Source organism: Aspergillus pseudotamarii, assembly GCF_009193445.1.
Source record: "Aspergillus pseudotamarii strain CBS 117625 unplaced genomic scaffold BDV38scaffold_60, whole genome shotgun sequence".
Classification (NCBI taxonomy): Eukaryota; Fungi; Ascomycota; class Eurotiomycetes; order Eurotiales; family Aspergillaceae; genus Aspergillus; species Aspergillus pseudotamarii.
In genome coordinates this window covers 97059-124533 of record NW_022475074.1, presented here as the reverse complement: position 1 = coordinate 124533, position 27475 = coordinate 97059, and the positions used below count along the sequence as shown (strand labels likewise).

General features: G+C 46.3%; 8 protein-coding genes and 1 non-coding gene across 9 annotated transcripts; 6 read left to right on the top strand and 3 right to left on the bottom strand.

Annotated features, from left to right (window-relative positions):
* Nucleotides 1–3588: 3588 nt before the first annotated feature.
* BDV38DRAFT_295845 (uncharacterized protein) lies at nt 3589–6009 on the top strand (the record flags this gene model as incomplete). Its single annotated transcript, XM_032062785.1, has 2 exons — nt 3589–5418; nt 5474–6009. The coding sequence occupies 2 exons, from the start codon at nt 3589–3591 to the stop codon at nt 5807–5809; spliced, it is 2166 nt and encodes a 721-aa protein (XP_031909966.1). The 3' UTR covers nt 5810–6009.
* On the top strand, nt 5833–6165 carry BDV38DRAFT_286378 (uncharacterized protein; the record flags this gene model as incomplete). The annotated part of the gene is made up of 1 exon (XM_032060650.1): nt 5833–6165. The coding sequence occupies one exon, from the start codon at nt 5833–5835 to the stop codon at nt 6163–6165; it is 333 nt and encodes a 110-aa protein (XP_031909965.1).
* A 2053-nt stretch (nt 6166–8218) lies between these two features.
* On the bottom strand, nt 8219–8309 carry BDV38DRAFT_t185. The gene has a single exon. It is a non-coding gene; the product is annotated as a tRNA-Gly (tRNA).
* A 1827-nt stretch (nt 8310–10136) lies between these two features.
* Nucleotides 10137–10568, bottom strand: BDV38DRAFT_286377 (uncharacterized protein; the record flags this gene model as incomplete). The annotated part of the gene is made up of 1 exon (XM_032060649.1): nt 10137–10568. One exon carries the CDS (start codon nt 10566–10568, stop codon nt 10137–10139), a length of 432 nt encoding a protein of 143 aa, XP_031909964.1.
* A 66-nt stretch (nt 10569–10634) lies between these two features.
* On the bottom strand, nt 10635–11204 carry BDV38DRAFT_286376 (uncharacterized protein; the record flags this gene model as incomplete). Its single annotated transcript, XM_032060648.1, has 1 exon — nt 10635–11204. One exon carries the CDS (start codon nt 11202–11204, stop codon nt 10635–10637), a length of 570 nt encoding a protein of 189 aa, XP_031909963.1.
* A 3024-nt stretch (nt 11205–14228) lies between these two features.
* On the top strand, nt 14229–15909 carry BDV38DRAFT_179071 (peroxidase). The gene is made up of 2 exons (XM_032052045.1): nt 14229–14855; nt 14916–15909. Exons 1-2 carry the CDS (start codon nt 14511–14513, stop codon nt 15657–15659), a joined length of 1089 nt encoding a protein of 362 aa, XP_031909962.1. The 5' UTR covers nt 14229–14510; the 3' UTR covers nt 15660–15909.
* A 250-nt stretch (nt 15910–16159) lies between these two features.
* BDV38DRAFT_286374 (diphthamide biosynthesis protein 4) lies at nt 16160–16705 on the top strand (the record flags this gene model as incomplete). The annotated part of the gene is made up of 1 exon (XM_032060647.1): nt 16160–16705. One exon carries the CDS (start codon nt 16160–16162, stop codon nt 16703–16705), a length of 546 nt encoding a protein of 181 aa, XP_031909961.1.
* Nucleotides 16706–17040: 335 nt separating this feature from the next.
* Nucleotides 17041–18567, top strand: BDV38DRAFT_179081 (thioredoxin-like protein 1). The gene is made up of 3 exons (XM_032052046.1): nt 17041–17454; nt 17556–17703; nt 17770–18567. The coding sequence occupies exons 1-3, from the start codon at nt 17376–17378 to the stop codon at nt 18521–18523; spliced, it is 981 nt and encodes a 326-aa protein (XP_031909960.1). The 5' UTR covers nt 17041–17375; the 3' UTR covers nt 18524–18567.
* A 7117-nt stretch (nt 18568–25684) lies between these two features.
* BDV38DRAFT_257060 (uncharacterized protein) lies at nt 25685–26638 on the top strand. Its single transcript, XM_032055572.1, has one exon. It carries the CDS (start codon nt 25717–25719, stop codon nt 26053–26055), a length of 339 nt encoding a protein of 112 aa, XP_031909959.1. The 5' UTR covers nt 25685–25716; the 3' UTR covers nt 26056–26638.
* Nucleotides 26639–27475: the final 837 nt, after the last annotated feature.

Below are 27475 nucleotides of genomic sequence, written 5' to 3'. Positions count from 1 at the left end.
AGATCCGAAACTAGTTGTGACTCGGAAACACTCGTTATGTTATGCTTTTTGGAATCCGGATGGACCCATTGTGCCACGGGGTATGTTCACGATATCCCAAGGAATTGGCCATATTCTGTCTTATAATGTACTGACAAAGTTAAGGACATGCCTACTAGTTCCAGTGATAGGGTATAAAGGGGGAATGAAAGGATAATGTAGGGTCATTGGCTCCCTAATGTCCCTGGATAGAGAAAGGTCTAAAAGCATGGGGGATATCATGAGGGTGTGACATGTGTCCATGGTTTTCTAGTCTCATTGCATTTTATTGTTCTCCTTTAGGCCTAGCGGGCCAGCACTACAGTGGGGGGACAGTGGTCATGACTATTCATCTCCTGGTAGATAGCCTAATAACTTCTACATCTGATGGATGAGTTTCGCCCTTTTCCAAGAGAGAGAGGGAGCATAGGTCATATATTATGGGTAAAACAGACATTTCCTTGCACTAGGTACTCTATTCTCTTGATAAACTGCAGCTACTGTGCTTCTGAGCAATCTAGTTGAATAGGCATAAAAGTATATATGAATCTCATATATAAAAAGTTGCGGGCACGGGGGTTCGAACCCCGGACACTGTTCAGGTGTTTTTTAGTGTACATCTTCGGGCATATTCCTGACAAACACTCGCCTTGGGGTTCGACGAATACTATCGTATTTAGCATCATCCCGTCAGAAGAGAAATGAGACTCAGAAGGGAAATGAAAACAGAGACTGACTTGTCCAGTAACAGTAGGACCACAGTGGGATTCTTTCTAAGGTACATATGTTCCAGCTCTACAGCTGACATAAAAAGATATTTTCTCTATCTTACTGACCACTTCCAGTTGTCTCGCACTTCCAGTATATCCTTTTTAAAACACCCATCGATCTGGATTCTATATACTATACAGTATAACATGTCTGTATAATATTCTATACCACCTACACGTGTTGACAGGCTTTGTGGATTTCCTATTCTTGCAGTGTGGGGTGTGACGAAGAGAATGGGTAGCTAAGCTTCTTAGTCTGACGCTGCTATCAGGTAAATGACTTCCAGTGTTATATTATTTTTGCCTCGTTGAGAAAGTTGACGAAATTATCTGCCTTCAAGAAATCAAATGACTCGGGATCAGTCAACTACGAGTTTACTTAGTGTATGAATATTGGCAACAATGAACATCTTCTTCAATTTGGTAGAAAGAAAATAAGAAAAAAAAAACAGAAACAAATCTTTTTAAAAAAGGAGGAAAAAAAAAAAAAAAAAACCGCTATTCACTGAAGTGTTAAAATTTGCAAACCCACATCAATTTCTCCCGCTTCCTCCTCCCCCTCCTCCCCCTCCTCCCCCTCCTCCCCATTCTGCTGCTGCTGCTGCTGCTGTTGTTGCTGTTGTTGTTGTTGTTGTTGCTGTTGCTGTTGCTGCTCAGCAACAGCCCCAGAAGGGGCCTCAGGGGCATCACCACCAGCACCACCGGGGGCAGCGGCGTCGGCAGCCCCAGCGGGGGCAGCAGGGGGGCGCCCCCCCCGGGGACGAGACCGACGAGACCGACGAGACCGCCGGCGGGGGGCGGGGGGCGGGGACAGCGCTGCAGTCTAAATAATTAGTCTTCATTTCAAATTGGTTGGGTGGGGGCTTACCAGATCTCCGATAGCACACAGGCCTCGATTGAGGCTACGCAATCGTGTTCGACATTCACGCTCTGTATGTCCGACACGACGACAGTAAAAACACTATCTCTCTCAAATATTAGTATATGTACAATGTCTTTTACCACATCAAGGCAGTGTAGCAACACTTTAAGGAAGCGAGGAAAATCATCAAGATATAACCGATATCTCAAGAGAGCTTGGACGGAACTATGTGTTTCACAACGCAAGACAAGAGAAGCTGTTACTCACACGGGCCATGTCCTTTGACTGGATGGTGACACGCTTGGCGTGGATGGCGTAGAGGCTGGTGTCCTCAAAGAGGGAGACGAGATAGGCCTTAACGGACTCCTGAAGAGTACCGATGGCGGAAGACTGGAAGCGAAGGTCGGACTTGATATCCTGAGCGATTTCACGGATCAGACGCTGGAAGGGAAGCTTTCGGATCAGGAACTTGGTAGACTTCGGGGAAAGAGAGAGGGAGATAGAGAGAGGAGAAGGAGAGAGAGAGAGAGAGGGACTTAGGCGTGATACTCAGGGCCATGTGATAGGCCTCCCTCACCCTTTGCTATTGGTCACTTTCACTTTCATTGTCCGCTACAAAATGCCATCTACACGTGCGAATTGTGGCCCTTTTGGGTTGGAATAAGTTCTGTTACAAAGCTACAAAAATGGCGGTTATTTTGATATACAGCACCTATATATTCTTTTAATTTGTGGTGCCCTTGAGATGATTGACCATGGGAAGAGTTGTCTCGCAGTGACGTCTTCATAGATGCTGGTGGAAAAGGTGCGTATTGTATGGAATGACGAGGCCTGCTGAAAGCTTCCAACTATCACCTGTTCAGTTGCAATGCTCCTATCTGGTACCTGACTACTAGTTGACAATCCGGACCCACTACTGGCTACCCCGCTTTCCGTCGTGCAAGTTAAGCTAATGCAGGATGTATACTGAAAGTAATTTAGCATCGCTATTTACATCTATATTGACAACGAAGCTTCGACTTGGTGTCGTACTAGTACTAGCTGCACTGACTGCCGTACAATTCCATCAGTTTATTACCCACATATCAAACTTGGAGGAGATTACTTACGTCATGCTCCCTATCAAGATTCCATCCATTTCTTTCTGTCTGATTCCTTTCTGTTTGATTCAAGTTATCTCCTCGTTGACAGCTGCCAAGACTTTCTTAGTTCGAGCCGCTCGACCCGGTGATAAATTCGAACAACCATCACTCAGCCAATAATTGTTAGTTTTCGCTTTGAATAGTTTCATTAAAGAAGGAATATTTTTCTCTATTTTCTAATATACATATTAATGGGGTTATCCTGTGGAACAGCTTGGAATGGCTCATAACCTTGAAGCCGTGATTCCAAAAGTCCGAGAGGCCTTTTTTTGATTGGACAATTGCCGTAGTATGTTTCTGGTATAGTCTGTGCTTGACAGCCAATCACGCCATGGTCCGCCACACCTTATCAGGAACCATGCTAGGCCATAGATCTATACCAGAAGTCCTTCAAGATGGCAATACGAAACATACAACGCTCAACTTATTTTATATGCAACCAGAATGTATCTGAGGTGCAGATACTAGTATATACTATCTATGTAGACTCCGATCAAAGCAATTGAATTATCATGAGCGTCTATATAGCCATCTAGCCACACAATTGTTGATGTAGAAATCAACATCCAGGACATATTTGTGATTGAAAATCGTATGTACTGTAATCCAAGAATACAGTATTGTAGAGCAGGTGACATCCCATTCTGGGTTTGCAAGTGTAAACCTGTAGATCTGTAGAGTACCGAAGACTTAGTAAAAACGACCACGACTACCGACTATACGACTACTACTACGACCATCACCACCACCAACGACGACGACGACGACGACGACTACAACTATTATAAAGGTCAGTATGCCCCCCAACCCCCGTTCTGGAGCTTCCACTAACGACCACGCGCACCATGATCGGGACACCGTGATAACGGATGAAGCCCTTGATCATCAGAGTGCCGTGGGAATTCATAAAGGAGCTAGGGAGAAATCCCAGCTTCGCCAAGGTCCCGAGGCAGAGGAGAAACCTCCGTCGCTTCGCGAGGGCCTTGATGAACAAAGCCGGACTAAGTCCGCCGAGATTGGGGAGAAATCTTCATCTCGTCAGGGTTATCAGAGGTTAATGTCCTCCAGAGTTAAGGAGAAATCTTCGCTCTGTCCAAGCCCTAAAACCACCGCAGCTGGGGGTAAAACTCGGCGCGGCAAGAAAGATAAGAGGGCGAACGTGCCATCTAACCAGCGCAGTATCCTCAGTTACATGAGGCCTGCTGAAGAAGCCGGTGAAACATCCGAGCCTCTACAAACCGGTTGTATTACAGCCGGAAAACGCCCTGCTCCGACTGAAGCTGTAGCTGAAAATGCCAGCGATTCGAAGAGGGCTAAACTAATCAAGCAAGAGCCAGTCGTGTCTGTGAAGACCGAGGAAGAGCTTGAAGATATCCTCGACGACATCAAAGAAGAACAAGAAGAAGTCCCCTTCAACCCGGAGGACTACGCCGATGCTATCCTCATTGAGGACGATGAGTATCCCGATGAATTGAAGCATGAGGATGCTGCCGGGTACGATGTCGAAGAGGATAGCCTGCCAGAACATGTTTATCAGGAGGCGGGCTATCTTGAAGAAGAGGGATTTATCTCGGACGAGGATCGGTATCGGCTTGCCGGTATCGCGGACGAAGATCATGAGGCTCTCCGAGAGAGCTTCGACAAAAGCATGCACAGGGTTATCAGGTACCTGTTTAACTATGCTAAATACACACCTTTCAAAGAGCTTAAAGGTGGCAAATCCTGGATCGCACCGGCCATGTACCAGTGGCTGCAGAGAGCAGACTCTGAGGTTGTATATCGCCTATATCAGGCGATCATCCCTGAGTCTACCCGCACCATCCTGGGCCACGATAAACTGATCGGCAAGCACATCCTTGCTCTTCCGAAGGTGAGCCCCTCGCGTAGGGACAGGGGTGTGTATCTGGATCTTGTCACTAGTCCCGGCGAAGACGGAGGACTCTATACCGGGTCAACTAAAATTTCTTTCGTCGTGCGGATTCCGGCGCATCAACGTGCGATCCAAGGAGGTGAGTCTGGTGCACACTATACATACATCCGAGAGAAGGCAGACAGAAAGCCCCATTTTCGCGTGGTTGCTGTTTTCCCTCGACGTGTGCCAGAGCTTGGGATCGAAAGTGCAGATAGTGTGTGGCTAATCCGCTTTCTCGAGACGGTTATCATGATCGTGCTCGATACGTTCACACCAGGTTCCCGACCCATTTTCTCAGTACCCCAAGACCGACTCGACCACATGAGGTCCGAATGTGGTCTCAGAGATACGGGCTTTCAGCCCCTGAACCGTGCTTTGCCGACAAAGCAGCCGATTGACTCGGTTCGTTCCAAAGCACAACGCAAATGTCCCACCTGCGGTGATGACAAGCCCTCTAATTGGTGTTTAGATTATAACCCTTCGACATGGGTAGCCATCTACCTTTGCAGCGCGTGTTTTCAATGGAAGAGAACACACGGCACTGACAGGCCTGCCTCCCTTTATAACAGGCTACCTCAACCGACATCTGGGCCATGCAGCAACCCAAACTGTGGTGCTACAGAAACCACACGTAAATGGTACCGCGATCCTAATGACAAGGATCGCGTTCTATGTGATGCTTGTCACACATACCAGACCCTCAATTCTGGCAAAGTGAGGTCATTGGAGACTGTTCTCAAGCGCCAAAAAGACCAACGCCGCTGTATAGATTGCCCTAAAGCTGGCCCAGGCATCATATGGCTTCGAGCACATGATCAACCCGGATTACTGTACAGGTGCCAAGTCTGTTACAACAGGTATGAAAGGAGCTTACCAAAAACCCAAGATCATTCTCGACAATGCGTCAGTTGTGGTGAATCAGATCCTAAAGACTGGCACGGAATATCGTCAATGTGTGGATCCTGCCATCATAATGATCAACAATGTCGTCAAGAACGGGAGCGTTCAAATTGCTGGAACTGCCTCGAGCTATGGAAGAAGGAAAAGAAATTCAAGCGCTGGTCTTATTCCCTTCGCGAGTGGCTATGCCATAAGTGTCATTTAGGCCTGCAAACGGGATACCTTCGCATGGCCGCCCACCACCTCGAAAACCTCGATATCAGATGTGAGTTGTGCCGTACTAAGTACGCCAAGGCTTGGTATCCAGGATGCAAATCGACAAACTTGCTCGTGTGCCGACGCTGTGGAGATAGGAACGGCAGAGGTCGAACCGATTTTGGCGATCGTTCCGAAAGCGAACGCGGCCCCGGAGAGCTCACTTACCAGGAAGCCCGTGAAATTGCCGGTAATGCGATCTTGAAACCCGAGTTCTTCGACTACATGAAACGCGTCCATAACATCGACAGATCGGTGGCGGCAATCAATGAAGCGAAGCAACTGGAGGATGCCCTGAACTTATAGGGTCCAAGTCCCACAGACGGGCCAGCTTTTGTATATAGAAATCTTCCATAGTACCTCGCAGTAGGCCGTAGTACCACGTAGATTCCATAGGAGGGGCGGGGCCTCCCACCAAGTCTCTTCGTAAAGCGAAGTACTTGGAGGGGGGATATCGCTATGCATATATCTGTCAGATTTCAGGTAGAATTAATCTCATACGTGAGATTCGGTATGGTTGCTTAGCTTATCTAGGCACATATCTTAAGTTAGTTAACTATAAGTTAAATGCCAAAATGTATATACATTGATACTCGGGCTCTACCTTGTAATATATCATGGGCAATTATATATCTTAACTACCAATAGACGATTATTATAAGTAGAAAACTTTATCGGACGAGATAAACAGAAGATGTAGGTGCAGACGTAGGCCGAAGTGTATAGCGGCTATACAGAATGCGGGTCTATGGTCCGTCAAGCCGCCTTGTACCCGGTAGCTCTCCTTATCCAGGCTAGCTTTGAATGACAAACGTTATTAATTCTTTCTTCAATGTAAAAGCCATGAATGGTGGCAATATCTACCTTTAAAACTGCTGATTATCCCCATCGCCGTTACTTTGGTGGTTTTTCAGGCCCAGTCTAAATGCAGAGTTAGTAGCATTATTTCATGTATACTATTAAATCTATAGCTAACTACTTGCTCTAGAGAAATTTGTTAGTAGCATATGTAGTAGTGATATAAATGCAGAAACTTACCGGTGTCCACAGATACTGCTGAAAGTCTCGCAGCTATTTTCGACAATCTATTACTATATACTTCTCTTCCCAAAAGCACGGCTTCTTGGGGTCTGTATATATAGCCAACAGGTGAAGATGTAGAGGTACACCAAGCGCTGTCGTGTCAAGAGAGCGTAAAAGTATATCAATATTAGATATATCATATAGATACTTCCATCGTATATCAAAAGGCAAAAAAGGAAGTAGGGGTCGTTACTATATCGGGGTAGAGTGGCAAATGAGAGGAATCCTGCCGACTAGTCCTTTCAGCTATTTTAAAATCAAGAGATAGGATCCAAGTTCGAAATTTGATAGGGTCGGTTATAATAAGTAATACGATGTTGAGATGAGATGAAGAAATTTAAAGAGGGGTAGGGCTCTTGAGAACAATATATATTATTCTACCAAGATTGTGAACCTATTCCAAGAACCAAGGCTTAGAATTGTCTCCATAGTAGATACAACCTTAGTATATCAAAATACAACCACAGGATCCAAGTTCGGTATAGAACGACATCAATTATACTGAGTATTAGGGAGTTGAGACGGGATAAATGATGAGAAAGATGATGATCATATAAGACGAGGTATCTGTAGAGAAAGATAAATGGTCTGCCAGATAATTCTCCCACAATGATGATGATAGATTTAGGCATCTTCAACAGTAAATCATGACATTTATGAGATCTCACTCATTTTGGGCGTCTTTGAAAACTATCTAATCTAAATCGTCATATTAATTAGGTAAAGAAGCTGTTCCTTACCATTTTAAGGAGTACTAGAAAGCCAGTTACTACTTACTACAAGTCCTGAAGCGCCTACGTCTGTGAGACTATTTCACCAACCCACAATCAAGTGGCAGGGAACTCAGTAAGAGTTCTACAGACTAGAGCTACTACCGCTACTCAGGAAGATGAGATTCATGCCAATTTCCCTAATCAATGTAGTTCTGAACGTTTGAAAGCCACTTAGAGGTTCAAGTCTCGGGAGTTCCGTAACTTCCGTGCAAAACACGGGCATGCGACCGTTTGATGATTGTTATTATTTCTTTCCAAGCAATGTATCATAATTTCTCCTTCTCTCTCAAAAGTATTCAACTTGAAATGAAGTACATAAGGTATTAGTATTCTTACCTACACTTCTGTGCCTGACTAGGGTCAGCAAAGCGGTTTTCTGCCGGTGATCTCCGAACGCCCCCACCGCCCGGCAGAATAAGCCATGACAGCCCGCACTTGATACCCTATCCGAGTATCAATCTTAGGACCTCAAAAAAACCCAAAAAATCGCAAAAAATCAACCATGCGCCGGGCGGGGTTCGAACCCGCGTGACCGCGTTTTCCACGCTAGACCGAATTGGGAACGCGACATCCTGACCACTAGACGACCAGCGCATTTCTTGAGTGGCGAAGACCGTTTTCTGATCTCTATACACCTCTTGCTTTAGCCTAACTAGGATTTACATGGCCTTGGGAAGGGGTTTGGGGTATTTTTAAGATAATATTTGAGCATACGCATACTATCCTGCCCCTACGGCATTTATTTCAAGCTTATCAAGCTCAGATCCTCGCTAGTTTAATGCTAGAGCATCAGTCACAAATCTTTGATTGGTTAGGTAATATCTCAATCAAAGTGAATTATTCTCTGTCCGGGGATGACAGTTACGCTATATAACTCACCCGGGAGTAAGTTGCTCAATATAAGTGGCTCCAGAAAGTGTAGTTGAGTCTACAAATGCCGCAGGCTATCGATGTACGATTCGGTATGAATATGGGAAAGTTTCACGCAAATATCCATGTTCTGAAAATAGTCAAGCCTTCTACACTATCCTTCTCTGCTATATAATCAGTTATTTTGAGAAAGTCGACACATGTATAGCTCTAAAGTAGTAGTGGAGTAGACAAGGTTAAGATGAAGGGGTATATCGAGTTAGGGCTTGCCGCTTCTATGGGGTCCCCAGGCATCCAGGCACCCTCGGCTCCCAGACGTTGAGAGTGGACCACAACACTCCATTACAGGATTTTGGCCCAAGAAGCACGCATGATAAACCACTACACTACACCCGCTCTTCTTATTTAAAGCGCAAGAAACAGAGAAATATCATCCAAAGGTTGTATAGCCTTCTTGGGGCTTTCGTCCCATGGATTTGGGCATTTTAGGATTTATAGTGGGTCTACATCTTAGTTCTATGCGGAGGCATTGCTGTGGGTCTGTTTTATCTAGTTTCTCTAGTGTTGGTTGTGGTTATAGTGGTGCTATATACTCTAATATTGGGTTCATCGTAGGGTAACACAACCAAGTCGGAGGTGATGCGGTGGCAGAACTTGACTTTTTCAAGTGATCATGTGACCATCGGCTTTTCGAGAGTCATGTTTTTACAACGTTAAACTTGAGCAATATAACAACAATATGAACAGATGACCCCGATTCTTGAGAAGGCCCTCGATCTCATGCCTTACGATATCTTTCAATACTTTGAGAGTCCACGCTTTTCAGTCTGGAGAAGTCTTTGTTCACTAGAACGTTTTCCAATCTCTATACACCGTTTGTTTAGCTTGAATTAAGATTTACGTTGCCATAGGAAGGATTTTGGGGCTTTTCAAGATAATGACGAATATGGGGAGATATCACACAGATATCCATATCCTATATCCTGATAATAGCCAAGCCTTCTACATTACCTTCTCTGTCATATCGTCAGTCATATTGAGAAAGTCGATACATAGGTAGTCCTAAAGTAGCGTTGGAGTAGGCGAGGCTGAGTTGAAGGGTATATCAAGTTAGGGCTTCTATTATGAAATCCCCAGGCACCCAGGCACTCTCGGGCCTCAGGATGTCCACGCTTGGGAATCCATTAGAACCACAACTCTCTCTCCATTACACCTGCAGAGTTTCTTTCTTTTTACGATAGCATTTATCTTTGATATCCACCTTCACTAGAGTAATGCACCAACCGTCAATCTCGGTTTCTATGACGTGCGAAAACTAAACCTCCGGATAAAAACAGTCTACTCATACCATCCTTCGTTCTCGAGGCAGCTCAGTAAATTTTCAATCAGTTTGTTGTTGAGGCTGTACGTATGTACACAAGTCCATGGGGCCACGAGCTTTACCAATCCAAACCGTCATACTACTCCTATCTTTAAAGTGTATACTACTCCTATGTCAGGAGGTACTAGCACCAGTACATAGATTCCCTTGGTCTTGGATTTCCCATGTCTTTACGACTTGTCACTATGCAGCATATTCTTAAACCTCCGCACGCTTTCTGTTTCCTCCAACTCGGGATACAAAAAAAGCACAACATTCAGGTGTGAGTTCGCAGCCTCGATGTTTTCTTCGGTCCGTGCACAGTGTATCTTAACAAACTTCTCATGGATGCCGTTGAAGTGGAAGACTGACTGAAAGAACAGCCTGCTTCCAGAGTCACACAACAGTGTTGATACGGTAGCCAGCAACTGTCGCGATATTTCTTTATGTTTGATCGCTTTCTCAAAGTAACGACGATCATCCTCGAAGTTTTCTCGTTCGGCGACGCCATCATTGCTCCATCCCGAAATGTCGGCTATAAACCAACGGTGATGTATAGCGGCGGGGAGCGGTGCGACAGACATCCAATCCCAGTCGATCACCCCGGAATTTGAGCTATCCATTAGAAAAAGTCAAGAAAAACGACGCACTCTTACCCTGTCACGTGGAAGCTATCGTCTTTCATGATATTATACGCTCAAATCTTCATGGACGAAGCCAACATCTGTGTACTTGTCCTCCCCAGCATAGTAGGGGATCATCGACCTCATGATCAGATAGTCGATCGGATCACCCCATGTAGCAGTTCCAATGAGAGTCCGTCGGAGACCTCGGTCCAGGCTCTTTGTGAGCCAAGTTGAATACCGAGGCTTTTGCTCTGGTACAAAATCAGGGGGGACTGCAGTAGTCCACAATTGCAGTAGGAGCTCTGCGAGAGGCGTTTGACGTTTATTAAGGGGGCTCTGGGAGTTCCAACCCTTCAGTGGTTTACCGGTAACCCACTCTGAATACAAGACAGGGCGTTCTGCCTTGAAAAACACACTCGGTGCTCTGATGCCTGGGTGGCTTTGTTTGATGTGTCGAAACATCTTAACAGCGCGCAACTCATACTTCCAATTGCTGGGATCATGGCATAGGCGTGCAGCCCACTGCACAGAATCCACAAAAACAACCTTGAACACTTTGTGTGAGCCACCCTGACGAAGACGGTGAGCTCCAGAGATAACTTCTGGTAAGTATGTCATTTCCTTTGAAGACATCGAATATACGAAGACGTGAGATGAAAATGATGAGACTTGGTGAGTCGTAGAAAGCTCCGGTCAAACAGTCATGTCTCGAACTGCCGGAGCTAAATCTATGGCACCATGCGGGATAGTTAATCTTGAATTATAACGCTGGAACAATCTACGGACTCTGAGATTCCAAGATACAGTTTCTAATTCCTTCGCTTGTTTACAAGATAAACCCAATGGCAATCCCACCATGACAGTGCACTTAAGGAAGTATTCCCCTTGTTCACTTTATCTGGAATAAAGGACAATTTTGCACCGAATGAATGACGACTGCAGGTGCATGAAGGGGTAGGCATAGGACCAAGCCTCAGACAGCTACCATTCATCTCAACATCCTTTCATTCTTACCAACAACGTGCCTCTAAATACACAAACTGATATCCTGTGGCTTTATCTTTATATGGATCAGGAAACCCCACTCACTATGGGCTTCATCCTGCGATGTTTTCCCTCCACCCTTCTTATTTCCATCCCACTTCACATGTTTCAACACGTTGGTATGGATATTCTTCTCTCCTTCCTTTCTATATCAAGTCACATATACTAATACATCACCCTTCCTACAGATTATGATAGAGAAGTCGTACATAAATGGCTCAACTGGAAGGATATTCTATCATGCACGAAGCGGACTGCGTAGAGAATTGAGCTAAACCGTATATAGAATCATATAGCTTTCACTGCAGCATGCATGAGCACATAAGATACCAGTTAGATAACAGCAACGTTGCCCAACTCTAGACAATGCTGGGCTTGCAGAAGGCAACTACTTAGGCTTATGTCATTATATGATACGCTGCAAGACTTATCAAAGCAAAGCCTAATCTGTCCTTCTAGTCAACAACATCCACTGGGCCGGAAACTAGTTGTGTGGGGATATCTCAATACCGTTTGTCGGTTTCAACTTAAACCAGAAGATGAGCATATTTCGAAGTACGAAAAACTACGGGATTGGTTATGTTTCTCTCAGTACAATACTATATCGTCCTGTCCATAATTATCTCATTTGTAAAGCCCACGATTACGCAAATAAACTCGGTTGTCCATAAATAACCGATAAAACACAGTTTTACAACACATTCTCCGCAACGTCATGTGCGTATTCCATCACAAACTATCGCCGCAGCACCATTAGGACCAACAAGTTAGGGAGAGTGTGTGCAAGGCACGACCTCAGCGCCATCTAGTGTTTTGGTCGAACGGTATTGAGATAACACTAGGTGTATTGTTTAAAAGCTCGCTAAAGCTTGCCTTACTTGGCATTTCAACCAGGACAACAATTCTCAGATGTTAGTAGTGAAAACTAACATTGCAGTTTCGCGGCATCATGATCTTTCGAACCCCCAACTGATAACGGAGAAAACCAGCATCATGATTGATAACAGCAACGGAAGCATAGCAGTATCTACGGGTGCAGATACGTAGCCCATACTGAGATCCAGCAATGATCCAAATCGTTTCCAGTACTCCTTAGACAGGCGAAATTCATCAATACGCCTCTGCCAGCCACTCAGCCTTTGCAGCGGAAACCTTACGAGCCCAGAGCTGTCATCTTATACAAAACCATAAATCAACCATGATCGTCATGGTGTCAAAGACATCCGGCAGAGAACTCCGGACCCGGCCACCAGCCAGGTCACAGATAACTCTACGAACACCAATCCCAATTCAAATACCCGCAGTCCAAGACTATACGGCAGTTCTACGCAACTAGAGACACATTACAGGTAGTCAGTAAAGGATGTATGAGCAACTGATGGCTCCGGCTACCATCGCACGTTAGACCCCCGAAGGGACGTACGGTAGAAGAGCCTTAAGCTGCCCACTTCAATCTGGTTCGCCAATATGACCCACGATCCTGTGGGTGGACCAGTATGTAGGTTGATTATGCGATCGTTTACATTAGATTACTCTAATGCAAGGTAAAAGTGTGAAGAAGAAAAAGAAAAAGAAGGCGGCCGGTAACGTAAAAAGTTTTCTTATATAGGGAGACTAACAACGGAAGCGAGTCAGTCACGTGACCGTTTCCCTCGTCCACTACAAGTATTTCTTCCGAATAATTCTCGGGAGATCTTCTCTTTCTCATCCCAACATCGGACCAGCACAATGGTGCTTCTATGTTTGAGCACCATAATCTGGCCCGATCAATGTTAAATGTATTCCGACGGTCGACAGACAATCCGTAGAACTTATCGAACAAACCACACAGTGCGCGTCTAGCCTTTTCAATGGCGAAGAGGCATACTTTTTTTTTCGTTCGTTCAGTGGGAGATCAAAACCAAACAGCTTTTAGCAGGGCTGCGTCTACTCCACCCTGGTGTTCGCTTTGATCGAACGGCAGGACTATTTTTACGACGGACATCATGAAGAGTACTCAATATTTTGGTTGAGAAGCTATGTCGGGTATTTCTGTAGGTAAGACTGTTGCGTAGGAAGCTGGAGAATGAGGATTTGCCGTGGAATTCCGTACTGCAGATTCATCGATATGAGGAATCTGATGCCCCTTACGGAATGTGGTATCATGTGATACGACCGAGGGCAGCGATTGCTTCGAAGAACTTGTGTGTTAGTAATTGGATGCGAGGGTCTGGAATGAAATTCAATAATCCTCGGTTACTAAGACGGAGTGGGTCATTTCTACCAAACAGCGCGTCGCAATTATTAATGAAAGAGGGCGATGATGTGGAGCCGACCTGGATATCGGGTTGATGTTGATCGTGAAGATGTCGCAGCCTTTCTACCAAAGGACATGTATGTTTGCTGAATGAGAATCGAAAGAATGGCCATGATGCAATGAAGGTGCTGTAGTAAAGTCCGAATGATGAAGAATCAAAACAGAGCCATGGATCCAAATGTCTTGCGACGGCGGTCCAAGCAATAGCTCATTCGCAATCGAGCATCCCCCCTCAGACTAACAAACCCAAAGCAGCTGAAAAACGCGGAGAATTGGAGACAGACCTTTGCTGCCTTTGCTGACTCAAGACTATGGTCTAGACGGAAAGCTTCCAATCACTCTGATTGGTGCGTATCGCCAGTTTCGATGACCTTCGGACTCTGGAAAGCCATTCGGAAAAGTACCTATTAGTAGTATCCCTGCGTTCTCCTCTTCTGCTGCTTCTTCTTCTCCTCCTTCTTTCAACTCGCCCATTCATTCCTTTCATTCTTTCATCTTCCTTCTTCTCGACTTCCATCTACCGTAGTCGTTTCCCCCTGTTGATCCATCTCCATCCCCTTTGTATCAGTCAATCACACCTCCTTAAAACAACCTTCACAATGGCCTCAGCTGCTAGAACCGCTTCCCGGGCCTTCCTCCGCTCGACTCCTTCCGTCAGACCTGCTGTCCGCAGCACTCGTTTCGCTCTTCCCACTCAGGCCTTCCGTGCTTCGGCCCGTCGTGGTTACGCTTCGGAGGCTGGTGAGGCCAAGTCCAGCAACACTTTCCTCTGGGCTGGTCTCGCTGTTGCCGGTGGTGCCGGTGCATACTTCTACCTGCAGGGTGGTGATTCCGTCAGCTCCAAGAACTTCGTTCCCACCAAGGAGGACTACCAGAAGGTGTACGACGAGATTGCTCGTCGCCTCGCCGATGAGACTGACTATGACGACGGCAGCTATGGACCGGTAAGCCTTCACAAATTCAATTCGAATAAGGTATTGGAACTAACCTGTGATTTTCTGTAGGTCCTCGTCCGTCTGGCATGGCACGCAAGTGGTACCTATGACAAGGAGACTGGTACCGGAGGTAGCAACGGTGCTACCATGAGATTCGCTCCTGAGTCCGATCACGGCGCCAACGCTGGCCTCAAGACCGCCAGAGACTTCCTGGAGCCTGTCAAGGCCAAGTTCCCCTGGATCACCTACTCCGATCTTTGGACCCTGGCTGGTTCCTGCGCCATCCAGGAGCTGGGTGGTCCTACCATCCCCTGGAGACCCGGCCGTCAGGACAAGGACGTCGCTGCCTGCACCCCCGACGGCCGTCTGCCTGACGCCGCCAAGGACCACCAGCACGTCCGTGACATCTTCTACCGCATGGGATTCAACGACCAGGAGATCGTGGCCCTGATCGGTGCCCACGCCCTTGGTCGTGCCCACCCTGACCGCTCCGGTTTCGATGGCCCCTGGAACTTCAGCCCTACTGTCTTCACCAACGAGTTCTTCCGTCTGCTGATCGATGAGAAGTGGCAGCCCAGAAAGTGGAACGGCCCTGCCCAATTCACCGACAAGACCACTGGAACTTTGATGATGCTTCCTGCCGACATGGCCTTCGTCAAGGACAAGGCATTCAAGAAGCACGTTGAGCGCTACGCCCGCGACAGCGATGCCTTCTTCAAGGACTTCACTGATGTCTACGTCAAGCTCCTCGAGCTCGGCGTTCCCTTCGAGAGCAAGCCCGAGGATCGCTTTGTCTTCAAGGCCTCTCAGTAAGCGGTTTTGATGCCCTGATGTCGCATGCTTTGGGTTGGATTTGGTTACAGCGCACTGTTCCTTTTTTTTTCTGTTTTGATATCCGGCGTGTCATTTTAGATACTGGCCATCAGAGAATGGTGTCTTCATATTACTTTGCCATGTATATGTGGAGGATATCCACCAGGCAATTGGCAGTTTGGTAGAAAAGATTAACTCGAATCAAACACCGTACCATCAAACTTTTATCCAAGCCGAACTGCCAGAATCAGTACTTCGGGCATCACTGTAGAAAAGATAAACGGAGCGTAGCATTTGCCATTGGTAGAAAGCGTGGTACATTGTTGGACGCAAGTGGCGGCGGTGACAAGCCGACATCGCGGAAAGTCTTGCACTTCAAATTCCGCAACCGCCCATCCAACCCAGTTTTGACTGGAACATACACTCCTTTAGGCTCTCCCTGCAAACAAACTACAGGAAAATCTACTCAAATGAAATAAACACCTTCAAAGAGAAACAAAATGACCCGCTCAAACGCAGTCACACCCGACTACTACGAAATTTTCAACATCCAATCCACAGGAAACGCCGCCCAACTCTCAAAACAACAACTCAAACTCGCTTACCATAAAGCCCTCCTAAAACACCATCCAGACAAAGCCTCCTCAAATAGCGCCGACCTCCCCCGATCTACTCAAGACCTGCCGCACGACAGTAAAGCCTACACAATCGACGAGATAACAACAGCCTACAAAACCCTCTCCGACCCGCAGCTCCGTGCAGAATATGATCGCGCTTTACGACTAGACCGGGCGAAGATTGTCGAGCGCGAGAAAACGGGGGCCGTATTTCATACTGGGTTGGAAGTGGTTGATCTCGAGGATCTGGCTTGTGAGGAAGAACGTGATTCGGCTTTCTGGTACAGGGGCTGTCGGTGTGGTGATGAGAAGGGGTTCTTGGTGTCGGAGGAGGATCTGGAGAGAGAGGCTGACCATGGGGAGATTGTTATTGGGTGTCGGGGATGCAGTTTGTGGATGAAGGTTTTGTTTGCGGTTGAGGATGGTTGAATGGTGCATCAGGACTGAAGGAGATTTAGACTTGAGTCGTGGCTTGCACTTTGCCATGTGCCACTCCAAATTATGGTTGCTTCGGCGCCGTGATGCAATACCGACCGTACCTTTAGTCGCGGGATGTTTTGAGGCTCGTCTCATGCAAAGACGCCCAAGGAATAGGGCGAAGCAGTCCCGTTAACGACATCAGGGTTGACCGACTGAGGTTGATAGATCGCTGAACTGGATGTGCTGTCTTCGAGATGTGATGAGGGAGAAGAGGGGGAGGTGCTCATTTACAGTGTGCGTGATACCGGCATGCTGAGAGGAATCCTTAGTGCATTGTATTATATCATAGCACGTACAGTGTGTGGTGCAGATATCAAGTATTGAGGCTTTTCTTCTAATATATATAAAAGATGGCCACACCAATACATCAATTTGCCTCACAACGAACAACGCTCTATAACTCGAAAGTTCTATTTAATACTATAAAAATCATGAAGAACCTAGAATTTATCTGAACCACGCTATGCGTTTGTGCAGTGAATTTACGTGTAGCGTGTGGTTGCTTATAAGCCTTTACCCGGCAAAACTGCGGAGGGGCTAGGTATGACATATAGGTTGACCGAATCCTCCGCCCCCTCTCCCTCGTCGTTCCTCTTCCACTCTCCATTCATCCACCACAATGTCGAGCACCGTTCATATCTCCTCTAAGGAGCAGTTCAGCACCCTGCTGACGAAGTCTCGCTTTGTTGTCGCGGACTGTAAGCTTCAATCACCCCGACCCCTCGTTCCCCTTGCGTCACCCCGCCTCAGCTTCAAGACCACCTTACAACATGTCACAGCTGCTAACTGATAATCATAGTCTACGCAGACTGGTGCGGACCATGCAACGCCATCGCCCCTGCTTACGAGCAGCTGGCAGCACAGCTGTCACGCCCGAACCGAATCACCTTCACTAAGATCAACGTCGATCACCAACAGGACCTTGCTAAGGCCTACGGAGTTACAGCGTACGTCCCCCCCCTCCCCCCCCGACTCCAACACCTACAACCGTACTAACGCTACAAAACATACAGCATGCCGACCTTCATCGTCTTCGAGCGCGGCCGTCCAACCTCCACCGTCAAAGGTGCCGACCCCAAGAAGCTGTCGGACGTGGTCCGCAAACTCGCATCCGAGGCCAGCAAACCCGACGAGGGCGGCGAGGGCTCATCAGGCAGCTCCGACGCAGACTGGACCGGACTGGCCGCCCCAAAAGGCTACGCCGACATCACGGACCAGTACGATCCCAAGGGCCTGGAACTGCTGAACCGAGATAGCGAGTTCGGAACGGTGAAGACACTCTTCGAAACCTCGAAGCCGTCGGCGCTGAATAACGGCAAGGGAAAGGCTAAGGATTGGGTCGAGAGTGATACCGATGAACAGCTTATGCTCTTTGTTCCGTTCCAGTCGACGCTCAAGGTGCATTCGTTGCAGATTACTTCGTTGCCTCCTAGTGATGGTGACGATGATGAGGTTCCCATGCGCCCGCAGACGATCCATCTCTATACGAACCGCTCGCATGTTCTGGGCTTTGACGAGGCGGATGGCATCGATCCTGTGCAGACGGTGACTATCCAGCCTGAGGACTGGGATGAGAAAACCGGAACGGCCAAGATTGACTTGCGGTTTGTCAAGTTCCAGAGGGTTACATCGCTGGTTATGTTCTTTGTGGATGGGGATGGGGACAGCGACAAGCTGCGCCTGGACCGTATCCGTATCTTTGGCGAGGCGGGTGAGAAGAGAGAGATGGGTAAGTTGGAGAAGATTGGTGATGAGCCTGGCGAATAAGCGATAGACTGGATATTATAAGGATACCTTAGACGGATTACGATTCTACAGAAGCAATAGTGAATTGAAAATTTACATTCCTTCGAATCTAGCGTACTATGGATAACCTAGTAGAACCCCCTCCAAGTACCTGGTAGTACCAGGAATTTTGATGGGAGGCTAGAAGGAGATGTCCGATCCCAAACCAAATGGTCTCATCCTTAGAAAATTCAGAAAGACCAATAAAGTAGAACCAGCGTGCAATTTTCATTTCTCTGTGACGCAACTGACACTTGGTCACATCATGGGGGAAATATGATGTCCAAGCAACACGGGTGAAATAGTAGTTGCGTCGCCGCACGAAGAAAGAAAAGAAAAAAAATTCCTCAAAGAATCGCAGCATCGCGAGATATTTATCCTGTGGTTTTTCGGAACCGGACTTACTTTCTCAATTCATTGTAGACTATTTAGCCGAGTCAAAATTAGGTAATGGGAATGATTACATAAGATGTTGATATGAAAAATTTTCTTTCGAACTTTTTCTCTTCTTTTTTCTTTTCCTATAAAACAAATAAGGCTTATGATGAGACAATTGGATGTTAAATATATGATAGGAAGAGACTGATTCCTGCTGGGAATGTGATCTCAAACTCCATCCACTGAGGCCTTTTTTGTCCTACGTTCTGCTTGGGTTTCTTTGTTGGTTGCTGCTGGGGCACTTTTGTCCTACCTTGATGCTTGGAGGACATTACACTTGGCGGTGGAAGGTTTGAATATTGATAAAGACATGTGTGGTGTCTGATAGCTTAGCGAATAGCAAGTAATATGTCCTCGTCGTTTTGAGTTGTTCAAGTATATCCAAAGTTTCCCAGGATGTGTGCCAGTTGCCGATCTAGTGCGTTGCTCCTGCAATTGCGTCAGCGTACTCCGTTTGAATTTCTCTATCGCGATAAATTGCTTGCACAAATGTCGTCATTTGCGCCGGTCTCCGACCACGGTTCTCCCCGATTCAGATAGACAATCTTAGGGACAGGAGGACCTTGGTCGTGCACGACCTGTAAAAAACAAGACTCACTAACGCGGGAACCTGAGCGCTGTTCCTTCCGGTACCGACCAATGCTTCATCTTTTTTTATCTGTTGATCCATAGTTGATTAATTGACCCGAGCAACCACCAGTGAACCACGGGCCGAGTATGTCGCGGCAAGATCTGAACCGATCGTTTCCTCGTATCGGATCTGGTTACCCCCAGTCAGCTGAATCCTGTCCGCCACAGGTGTTTCATATGTGTCCACCGTCACCGCTGGTACTGCGAATCGTAGATTGAGGCTCTCCAACGGAGAGGACGGAGATCGGAGATGCGAGAGAAAAAATTATCAAATTCATCGCCCCCCCCCTCCCTTTGGGAGCAATGGCGCATATCTCCTCAGTATGGTTGCATTGGACCCACGAGATGCACCACGGGAAGGTCTCACCGTGAGACGCAGCGATCAGTCGGGCCCTTCCTTCCATAGGTAAATCTGGTGATAGTGTGTGTGGAGAAATAGTGCCTCTGGAGTAAAATTCTATCCAGATAGAGTTTCAGTCTATTGTCGGCGCTATTTTCGTTTAACCCCCGCCGCCGACCAAAGCTTCCAACACTGTACACCGTACAGAGTAGGAGGGCCCTCTTTAGCGATGTCGGACTTGGGATAGTACCGCTTTTCATTCATGGTTCGGTGGTTCCAATGACCCATCGTTGTACTCCTGGAGTAGAAAGATATCGAAGTTGCTTTTGCAGGGTTTTTTCCCCATGACAAAATTTAGTAGTAGTGGCAAGTGGCAATATTTTGAGGCCTTGCAAAACTCTGACCAGAGCTGAGAGTCAGATAAGGGAAATCGTGCATGAAGATCTCTGAAATTATTGTGTTCTCCGCATCTTCCAAATAGACCGAAAGTCAACATGAAATTGGCTCATTCTAAATGGAAGGGTTCAGACTATCTGGAAGCCTGTCACTCTCTTCAATGATCAATAGTGAGAGAGTTTCTCCAAAAGTCTGGGACTCGGTGGATAACCGAAAACCTTCGTTTTCGTGAATTCACCAAATAGTGACACCTCCTTCCCGTCTAAGATAAGCACTGGGGGAAGAGAACCTTGGTCACCTTTTGTAAGGTGCAATCATGATCAGCATAGTTGAGCCCACGTTTCTCCAAATTCCAGCGGCCCGCATATACCACACACGGACTAGACTCGGACTCTGCAACCAATCTTCTCGCTTGAAGCAGGCCAGGTTCTCCAGATTCAGGAACCGGAATGCTTGGTCCGGTTGAACAGTTTCCCCTCCCACAATCATATTATTCGTCCATGATCTTCCAATACGGAGTAGCGTTGCGCGGTACTCCGCAGTAGAACCGCTGATAGCGAGTCATGATGCCATAGAATTACCCAATTGGTTAAAAAATCATCGCAAACCAAATGGTGTATCACGCACGTGCTGCTCTGGCAGCCCTTCTGCAGTCCCCATTGCCTAGGTTGAATGGTTCAATATGTTTGACTTTTGCCGCTGGTGATCGACACCGCTAGTTGTGTCCTCCTGCTGCAAAGCTCCAGGAACGGAACTCAAATCTGTGCGCCACGGGCCTCTTTTTGCTCTATTCTTTCAATTTTTGACAGTGGGAGTTGTTTGTCCTAGCTCAAATGCCGGGATATCGCCCCCCAGCGGCACTAGGTCTAGGAGGATTTGGAAGCCAATGGAAGTCGGCAAATGTACACCGCAGGTTCCAGGAAGGAATCCAACAAGCATTTCGCCAGACCAGGACATCCACTAACTAGTACTATGCATGCAGCTACATCTCGGGTCGAGAAGTGGACACGGTGTACTGTATAGGTCCCCGCAAAACCACTTGTAGCTCATCGGGGTCAATTCTGATCCCGGGCTTACAGCGATGGGAGTTCTTGGCAATTATCCATTACTCAAGAGGAAATGAGGGATTTCACATTCGATCTTGACTGTGTGGAGTTTTGTCACTATTGTGAGATGTGTGGTAACGTGAGAGTTAGTAAACCTAATAAAAAAAGTTTTAACCAAAGTGTTAAAAACGAAACTATTTGACAATAAGTCTCGTATCGAGGAAAAAGAATACCAAATGGAACCTTCTTCGAATGTCTTGGCATTATGACGACGAGGGACCCTCCTCGTGTGGCTAACTTTATGACGGTTTCAAAAAAAAAAAAAAAAAAAAAAAAGAAAAACGTCATTTGGAATTCTGAACCAACAGCTTCAAATAGATAGTATTTCGTACTTTGTTAGTGGTGGTGGTTCCTATACGTAGATGGTTAGGTATCTCCATTGTCGAAGAGATACTAAGCGACTAGTACGCCACTGGGTGAGAGAAACAAAGATGATTGGAGGATTCACGGACGCGTAGTCTGTTTCAGATGTTGAGCTTCCAACTTCCGACGAAAGTCTGACCACAGAACTGGGTACCTTTTCCGAGCGGATGGGTTGGAAACCTCGAATATTTCCGGAAACTGACCTAATTGACGGTCTTTCCCGACCGAGAAGGTACCTTGCTAGCCATGCCCCCACAGGCTAATATATGTGTGGCTTTAGGCTAAGATAGTAGATCATTTACGTAGAACAAAGACTGGGAAAGCCTGGAAGTAAGTCTACTTTGGAGTAAGACATTTTTGTGTGAAGGAAACAAAATCGTTAGGGCAAGTTCTAAATGGCCGTGCCATAATTTGGTATTTCCGTATCAAGGCATTCCAGCATTGGTTCCATAATGATCAACATAATTAATCGTGCCATCAGTTGATAAACAACCAGAGATTCCAAATCAGCTAATGGCCTTCCTCTTTGAGAAATACTCCTAGTCCACCTTCAACCGTTGCATGATGCGCTTCACTTTCCTAAGTAATTCATTTGACTAGTGATCCACAACTCCTAGGAGTGGGTGCTTGTACAATCTTATGATAATGAGTGATGCCGATGCTATGTATACTCTTTCCCCCACGGTACTTTAGCCAACCGAGTTCCGGTCAATGTCATACATACTAAATTTGGTACCGAACCACTGTTGAGTCGTCTAAATCAATGAACTTGTCGGATGTTGCGGCCACGATTAAGAGCCTAAGGCAGGAGTACACGGGATCCTCATAGGTCTTTGCTGATTCGCCGGGGGAAGCCGCACCTTCCCGTGGCCTTCAAGCACGGTCGCTTTGACTCTCAATGCCTAATCAGGGCCGCTTCCAATGTCCACACTAGGACCCTACCACCCGCGGATGCGCGCCATACTCCGTCTTGAATCCACAAGTGTCAACGTCGCAAAGAGACGCTGTTCCGTTGGCTTGGACCTCCGTTCATCTTAAACCAGTAAGGAGCGGTTCGGTGGCAGACCGAGAATACGCCATGAGGCGAGACAACGGTCGAGACTATTTGATTTTAGTTGACAGTTTAGTATTATGATATCGTGTGTGGAGTCGAAATAGACCTGTCATTGAGTGGCTAGACTCCGACGCTCTCGAAAGTCACCCAAACTGCTTCTAAAATGATGATCTGAATTGATATGTGTGCGACGGATTAACAATGATGAAGAATCATGATCGTCAACGGCGAGCTCACTCTAGCTCGTACACACCGTACTTTGTGGGGTTGAGCCAAGTTGAGCAGCAATTTTCTTACCTGTCAGATTGAGAGAATGTTCAGAGCCGTTGATTTTCTCTCAAAAAGTTTTTTCTTTTTTTTTCTTTTTTTTTTTCTCTATGATGACCCTCTTTTCTTTGTGCCCAGTAAATAGATCACAAAAGTAATTTCTTGGTCTGTTGTCTGTGCTACAACGGTTTCTGCGGTGGCGTATCTTTTTTTGGTGGCGAGACAGGGGTTCACTGCAAAAAGCCCTCGAGGACTGATGGTCATCTTCTGCTTACGTCGTCAAGTCCGTCGGATGTTGCAACGTCGTGATTGACATTTGTTGATTAACTTTCCGGCCTTCAAAGTACTCTCTGTAATTACTCTTCGGCCTCTGTTATGGAGCAACGTGGAGTGTAGTGGTAAGTACTAACAAGAGTAGTGGTGGTTTAACGTTCCTTCGTTGCCTTCTCGAAGGTCGCCAATTTCCTTCCATGCATGATTTAAAATTACATTGACGGAGACTCTAACCGGAGTCGGTATAACAACAACTCGTCTAGATGGGGCTTTCAAAATTAATGAATATCTCACTGGGTTCTTAGGGTGCTCTAGACGACCTGCTACTGTATGGACGTTAGTAGCATCGTACACTATATACTAAACATGCGGATATGTTTTTATCGCGCAGTCCCTTAAGGGTTTAGTGACCTTGCGGCAGTCTCCGTTCCCAAAACATCGGAATATCAGGGGACTCCTTATCACCGAACCCCCTGTCATCCAATCGCTCACCCTGGGCAAAAAGGATAAAAGTGGCGCCGGGGTAGAGTGGATTACAACCAATCACGAATAGATTCTATCTTTAGATGGAACCAATAGTGGCCCGGAAAAACCCTCGCTCCCCCCGAATTTTATCAAATAGATAAAAGAAACAAATTGAATGGCCGCATGACGAAGTATCACACGAAGTTTTTCGGGAAAGAAAGTCCCGAAGGGAACGGCTTGGGTGTTACCGTGGCAAGTAATTTAGCTTTTTTACCAGACGGCGCTTCGTTGTTACATGGCGGTCTCGCTCTTGGAGCTTGCGTGTTTTCCCTGGCTAAAAAAGCTTTGATCTAATTCGGGCTCTTGGCTTGCATTTGACAGCTCTGACCTTGTCCCTTGCTTGTGGCGCAGCCTGTCAGTGTTATCTGTAAATCTGGTTCATCGCGTTTGTTTCGGATTTCGTGGACCAGTTTCTTGCTTGTTTTTTTTTTTTTTTTTTTGCATGAAGGGTAAGTAAGGATGGTGGTCATATGTAGGTGTCTGCAAGTGTTATGTAAGATGTGACTCGGGCAAACAGGTCAACGATTCCTTGTACCTTGGGGGTTTTACCGATACAGTCTAAAGTGACCAGGATGAGCATCGACAGCCAACCATTGTACTCTTTCTCTCAAAAATAATTCTATTTTGACAGTTCGGATGGTGTAACCTGAGTCGATGGCAACATCCAAGCGTCACCTTTGATTCCGATTCAAGCAAGGGTTGGATCGTTTTAGTAGATTCTGAGTCGCGCCAGGGCTGCAGGCTGCATTCTCCGCACTTGTTCCTGCAGTAGGCTTAGGTAAAGCTGATCGATCATGTATCCAGTAGCCGTTGAACAGGTCGAATGGCAAATGTGAGCAGCTCTTTGTTATGAATCTTTTTAAGGTTATAGTGCTTTGCACTATGGGTTGGTGGCCCAAGTCTCAATTTTAAGGCGAGGCGAGGTCCAATGGTACTGGGATCCAGTACCCCGGTTGAATCATCCTGTTCCGCGCATGACATGTAAGATAGAGGACTCAATATGACTACGTGCCTTATGCAGGTAAGTATCTTATGATAAGTTGCCTAACTGGATCGTCCTATGTAAGCGAAGTCAAAGCGTTTCGTTCCTCGACATCAGTAGGAGTACTTTGTTTTCGAGAGACTATGCCATAGAAAGTGCTGTTGGAAGACAGTAGGGCAACATGACTACAACCTGACTAAGTTCATATTGTCCGTCGACATGCTCTAATGTAAGGTACGAGCTGTACAACCACCATGCCACTATTAGATACCTAGTGGGGCCTAGTCGAGATCGTTTCACCATTCGTTGATTGAACATAGTATGTCTACTCGAAATTTGCTACTACGTAGATGAAAAGCCAGGACTGGTATGTTGGTGACGTGATTGGAAAACGCTCCAATATCGTCGTGGGCGACCCAAACTTCTTTTTGCGACCGATATTCGGATTGACACTATTCCGTCATTTGACTATCAAATACAACATCTTCTTTACCCGCTCACGCAGATCTTAACTGGACGAGAAAGGCAAAGAAAAAAAAGAAAAAGAAAAAGAAAAAGCAAAGTGATGTTCATCATTCCTTTCTTTTTCCAAACATCATTTTCGCCTTGGGGTCGAATCCCCAAATGGCGGACGGGACGATGCTCAGCGGGGCCGGCTAGGCTAGCCGGCGAGTCAATCCTCCCATTCACGCGCAGACTTCATTGGCCCTCAATGCAGCTTCCGTGTACCCAGTCTTGCAGCCAACTTTCGCAGTGGAAGAAATGTCACCCATTATCTGGCCTATCAGTGACCCTCAGCCCATGGGATGGCGAGGTCGGATGTTCTTTACCCATTTTTCCCTTTTCTTCCTAGTGCGGTCCCACCACCCTACTACTTTCCTCTCCTGTGAGGCCGCCACCCCACTCCAATTTACTTTTGCTAATGGCCACTGGCTCGATTTTGGACTCGCACTCCCATGTTGGTGGGACAGTGAAGCCGCTGATAAGCCAGATAGGCAAAGACTTGGGGATGCAGGTCGGTTTCCCATTGGTAACGAGACTACCGATATGTATGGCACATCACCGTATCACTGTACATCAATCACTGTCGTCCGTCCCCAGATTCAGATTATCATTGATCAATGGGAGGGATACGGCTGATGTCTTAGTTTAGGGTCAACATTGTCTTGATCTTTGCAGTCTGACTGGATTCAGAGAATCATGAACGTGACGTTTACTCTCGGGCAATCAATTGTCAGGCTACTATTTCAGAAAAGCAAATCATACTTCAGGTTTACCTTTCAGCCCAGGTCTCGGATACTAGTAACAGTGGCAATTCACACACACAACACACACACTGCACAATCAAGTGGTAGGACTGTACAGTAGGATTAGGGCACCAGTCTAAGGATTATTACCAATGATACCTAAATAATTTAATCGACTAGTATTATTATTCAAATTTAATAGGATGGAGGACCAACAACCTGTATTATAGTATTACATGAGACATCATACTCTACACCATCAATCCATTGTCAATGCGGCATTTGACCACGAGTGAGGTTTTTGTCTTTCACTCCTCATCCCCAATTTTTACGCCTTTCCTTTAATAATTGGTATAGAACAATCTCCGCATTTTTTTTTTTTTTACGAAGTACTATTACTAGAACTATCAACGTGTGGTATACTAAGTTGGCAGGAACCAAAATTTCCCAAGGTAAGGTACCAAGTTGTATGTAATGAAATGGGGGTGGCCACTTTTGTTTTTTCGTTTAATCTTTTTTATTTTTATTTTATTTTGTTTTTGGAGAGTCCTCATATGGAGCCTTTATGAGGACCACCCAGGTGGTCCACTCGTGCTCATGCGTCCCACATGCTTACGCCTTTTTTGGGTTCCCCGGCCGAGGTAGTGGTCCCATTCCCTGTTAGTCGCGCATTGGATTTGTCGGCTGTGTAGTTCGGATGAGATCCTACGCTACCCTTCCCCAATGGAGCAATGGCACAACATTTTAGGGTAGACTTAGTTGTGACTAGCAAAATGTAGATGTTGGTTATGATGATGCGGCGGATGCTGCCACTGTTGACGATGAAGGAGTCCCACCTCCCGTCTTGTTGCTCCGCTGTTGGAGGAACTGAGATGTGCACCGGCGTCAATCTGTGTCTGCTTGTGTGCCGTCCTGCGTTTCGTTTTACGTGAGAGTTGTGTCTATAGGGCGGATGTCGGAGATGTTATACAATAATACACAACCCAAAAAATAAAAAAAAAGTTATGAAGAATCAGACAAGAAAATAAAAAAAAAAGGGCAAAAAGAAGAAAGCAAAACTGACAGAGAAGTTTCCCCTCAAAGTGTAAATTGGGAGTTGAGAAAACAATTGGGATTCATGAACAGAGTTATTCCCATTGATCATTCGCACCATTCAGGCAAAGATTAACTGATAATCATAGGAAATCTGGCACCACCATGGAGAGTATCCTTGGATTTGATGGGCGGATGCACCGCAGCCATCCATTAATGAGTTACTCCATTTATTATGATTTATTTTTTTTTTGTGAAATTTAATTTTTTTGGGGGGGGGG